Source organism: Cervus canadensis, chromosome 4 (assembly GCF_019320065.1).
Source record: "Cervus canadensis isolate Bull #8, Minnesota chromosome 4, ASM1932006v1, whole genome shotgun sequence".
In the NCBI taxonomy this organism is placed as follows: Eukaryota; Metazoa; Chordata; class Mammalia; order Artiodactyla; family Cervidae; genus Cervus; species Cervus canadensis.
The window spans coordinates 67,099,538-67,104,232 of record NC_057389.1 but is presented as its reverse complement, the minus strand read 5'-3'; the positions used below and the strand labels follow the sequence as shown (position 1 = coordinate 67,104,232).

The window sequence follows — 4,695 nt, the reverse complement described above, 5'->3', positions numbered from 1 at the left end:
TTTTATTTTAAGAAATTGCCACCACCACCCTAACCTTCAGCAACTACCATCCTTATCACTCAGCAGCCATTAACATCAAGGCAAGGTCATCCACCACCAAAAAAAGATTATCATTTGCTGGAGGTTCAGAAGATGATTAGCATTTTTTTAGCAACAAAGTGTTTTACATAAGGGAGGTATATTGTTTCTTTTAGACCATACTAATGAACATGTAATAGACTATACTGTAGTATAAATGCAACTTTTATTTGTTCTGTGAAATTTAAAAAAAATTTGACTTGCTTCATGTGATAGTTCTTTCATTGTGGTGGTCTGAAACCAAACACATTACCTGTGAGGTATGCCAGTATTGTCTACAGGCATATCACTCTGAATGTACCTGATCTTGTCTGATCCTGGAAACTAAGCAGGGTTGGGCCTGGTTAACACTTGGATGGGAGGCCACTTGGGAATATCGGGTGCTGTAGGCTTTTTCATTCTATCCTTGGACTTTCCCAGTGTCTCAGATGGTAAAGAGTCCACCTGCAAAGCAGGAGACCTGGGTTCAATTCCTGGGTGAGGAAGACACCCTGGAGAAAGAAATGGCAACCCATTCCGATATTCTTGCCTGGAGAATTCCATGGACAGAGGAGTCTGCAGGCTACGGTCCATGGGGTCGCAAGCACCAGACCAGTACTGAGGAATTAAAGGATCATCAGCTAAAGTTAGATTTCAGACAGACCTGTAAAGCAACTCTCAAGTTCCATGATACATCCTCAGTTAGTACAAACAGGAAGAGATATAAGCCTATATTTCTGACAAGAAAGTGTTATCTACTTTATTATCCAGCAGGAAAACAGAAACCTTTGCTCCACCCAGTAAGAGACCGGCCAGTCAGAGACTACAGCAGCCCAGCCAATGAGAAGCGTCCGTACTTTGACCTCCTAGCTTCCTCCAATGGACTAACTGGTTATTACAGAACGGCCCGTTTCTCTTTTTCTCTGCTTGTCGTGCTGTGCTAGGTTGCTTCAGCCATGTCTGACTCGTTGCGACCCCATGGACTGTAGCCCACCAGGCCCCTCTGTCCATGGCATTCTCCAGGCAAGACTTTTGGGCTGGGTTGCCATTTCTTTCTCCAGGGGATCTGCCCAACCTGGGGAATGAACTCGTGTCTCTTGTGTCTCCTGCATTGGCAGGTGGGTTCTTTACCACTGCTGCTGCTGCTCTTGCTGCTGCTGCTAAGTCTCTTCAGTCGTGTCTGACTCTGCAACCCCATAGACGGCAGCCCACCACTAGCACCACCTAAAAGCATGTTTTCTTTCATTGTTCTCTGGATTTGCCTATGGTCCACCATTGTTCGCATACTCTGAATTGCAATTCTTCCAACTATTCTTGAGTAGACTTGCTTTTGCTGGTAAAATAACTACTATTATATTGTTAAGTTTAACATTTAGAAAGATGTTGACATATATGTCTATATATAAAAATAAGTATTCTTATATTTATTTAATTTGTTAATGAATATTTTTATATTTACTTTATTAATTAAAGATTCATATATATATATATATATTTAGACATGTGGTATATGTCTATATAGGCTTCCCAAGTGGCTCTAGTAGTAAAAAACCTGCCTGTTAATGTAGGAGACATAAGAGGTGAAGGTTCAATCCCTGAGTAGGAAAGATCCCCAGGCGTCAGGCAAGGCAATCCACTCCAGTGTTCTTGCCTGGAGAGTCCCATGAACAGAGGAGCCTGGTAGGCTACTGTCCATAAGGCTGCAAAGACATGGACACAATTGAAGTGGCTAACACACTTATGTCTAACACACTTATATATATATATATGCATATATATAGCGAGAGATATGTGAGGCTGTATCTACGTTGTTGTCGTTGCTCAGTCACTAAGTGTTGATCGACTGTTTGTGACTCCATGTACCGAGGCATGTCAGGCTTCCCTGGCCTTCACTATCTCTGGGAGTTTGCCCAAACTCATGTCCATTACATCACAAATATTGTTAAAGTGAAAAGTGTGAAATTGTGGAGACAATGAGAATTCTAGGAACAAGGTAGGATTAAGAGAAACACTATGATTACACTGTAATTTACTGAGATTAGTTTGGAAAATTTTCATGAAAGAGAATGTTTCAGGAACCTATAGAATGATCAGTCAGTACAGTTAAATTAGAATAAATGTATTATTATTTTTTTTTAATTTGGCTGCACTGGGTCTTAGCTGAGGCACACACGATCTTTGTTGTCACATGCAGGCTCTTAGTTGTGGCATGAGGGATCCAGTTCCCTGACCAGAGATCAAACCTGGGCCTCCTGCGTTGGGAATATGGAATCTTAATGACTAGACCACCAAGCAAGTCCTGAGAATAAGTGCAGTTTAGAAATGAAGATCTAAGGAAGTGACTTACTATGAGATGAGACATTCTTGTGCTAAGAGGGAATGGAAAAATTGGGGATTGAGGTAAATATGATAGGTAAGTAAAATCTAAGATGTAGAAAATGATTCTAGAGAGTCGACATTCTCCTTTGAAACTACTAATGTTTCAGGAATGCAAATACTTTCCTAATCCCTGCCTGCATGTCCTTGTTTCGGAAACTGTACACAATTGGGTTTAATGTAGGGGTCACAAGAGTATAGAGTGCAGCTACCACCTTGTCCCTTTCAAATGTGTAGCTGGAAGCTGGGCGTATATAGGTGTAGATTACAGGAGAATAATAAAGAGACACCACTATGAGATGGGATGAGCATGTTGAGAAGGCCTTTCTCTTCCCTTCTGTAGTGCGGATGCGAAGAATGGCAGCAATGATAAAACAGTAGGAGATGCAGGTGAGGGTGAAGTCACCTACAGCCAGAGTAATATCAGCAACATACACCATCACTTCGTTGATTCTCACTGGGCTGCAGGACAAAGCTAGCAGTGGGGGTATCTCACAGAAGAAGTGGTCAATGGTATTTGATCCACAGAAGGTCAGCCTTAGGATGAGACCTGTGTGTACCCAGGAGTTGATTACTGCAATAGCCATGACAATGCTGAGCAAGGCCACACACATATAGTGGTTCATAATAGCACTGTAGCGTAGAGGGAAGCAGATGGCCACATAGCGGTCATAGGCCATAATGGTGAAGAGAACCATCTCAGCACCCAGGGACCATGTGAAAAAGAAGAGTTGGGACATGCAGCCTCCATATGAGATGGTCTTTCTTGATGTTAGCTTGGTTGCAAGTATTTTTGGTATTATGCTTGTTGTGCAGATGATGTCCACAATAGCCAGGGCCAGAAGGAGGACATACATGGGTGTATGCAAGGTAGCGTTATAGACTATGGCAATGACAATGAGCATATTGCCAAGGAAAGCCACGAAGTAGATGAAGAGAAAGATAATGAAGAGAAGTCCCTCGAGTTCAGGTTTTTGAGTGAGGCCTAGGATCATGAATTCAGTTACAATGCTGTTATTCATGTTGTTTTTGTGATTAAATGGTAGACAGTGCAGAGAGTAAGCAACTGTGAATTAAAGGTGTCTGGGTGCTGCTATTAGAAGACTGTGTGTGTATGTGTGAATTTAGTGATTTGATTACAATATCTACTATTCTCCTGATGAATGCCATTTTCTGATATATGTTCTTCCATGACTCCATTAAAGGGAATCCTGTAATTGAAAAGAAAAAGATTTTTTAAAAAGTCTTTAAATTTCAAAATTGTCATATTTGTTAAAGTTTGTCTTTGCATAATTTACATTCATATATATATGCATATAAACACAATGGAAATATGACATAGTTACATAATATCTCACTAATTTTGTAAATAACATGTTATCTTCCCTGAAACATATATAAATAGACAGGAATATCTAACTATAGTAGAAGCTGACAGGGATAATAGTAGCGGAAACATTTCAGGAGAAAAGTACCAAGAGAATATCCTGAGGCTGGATAGTCATGGGACCAATGATTAATTAATTGGGTCCAAGGACTAAGTAATTTAGTCAGATGCCTACCTTGCTATTTTGTTTCTTTAGTTTGACAAACACATATTTAAAACTGAGTGAATTTTTTTCTCGTGCTGTCTTAGAAAGGCAAGAGGATTTGATTAAAATTAGAAAGTTGAGGATTACATCTCTACTGGGGCTTCCCTGGTAGCTCAGTGGGTAAAGAATCTGCCTGCAATGCAGGAGATACCTGTTTGATTCCTGGGTCAGGAAGATGCCCTGGAGAAGGATAGACTACCCTCCCCAGTATTCTTGGTCTTCCCTGGTGGCTCAAGAGGGTTTGATTAAAATTAGAAGGCTGAGAATTACATCTCTATTACATTGCAGTTGTTAATTGACCACTTAACTTTCATAACTTCAGATTTGTTTTCTTCAAAATTGGTACAAATTCTGACAAGTATTAGATATCTTACAGACAGAATGTAACTTTCTTGAGGATAATTAAGGAAAGAGGCAACTAGAAATTTTTTTTTTCCTAAAAACTGTCACTAGGTACATAATGAAAATCCTTGTTATATTCTTAAAACCTCTCCAGCATTTGGTCAACTCTTCTATTTTTTGCTTATTTATTTGGGTATTTTTTTTTATTGATGTATAGTTGATTTACAATGTTATATTAATTCCTGTTGTACAGAAAAGTGATTTAGTTATATATTCCTCTTATATTCTCTTCCATTATGGTTTATCACAGGATACTGAATATAGTTCC

General features: G+C 39.6%; 1 protein-coding gene and 1 pseudogene across 1 annotated transcript; one reads left to right on the top strand and one right to left on the bottom strand.

Moving 5' to 3' along the window:
- Positions 1-351: 351 nt before the first annotated feature.
- Positions 352-470, top strand: LOC122441141 (annotated as a pseudogene).
- Positions 471-2,531: 2,061 nt separating this feature from the next.
- On the bottom strand, positions 2,532-3,455 carry LOC122439450 (olfactory receptor 13G1). The gene has a single exon (XM_043464478.1). It carries the CDS (start codon positions 3,453-3,455, stop codon positions 2,532-2,534), a length of 924 nt encoding a protein of 307 aa, XP_043320413.1.
- Positions 3,456-4,695: the final 1,240 nt, after the last annotated feature.

Bases quoted from the DNA above. Each gene is read 5' to 3' on its own strand.
- LOC122439450 (XM_043464478.1), bottom strand. From the start codon at position 3,455: ATGAATAACAGCATTGTAACTGAATTCATGATCCTAGGCCTCACTCAA.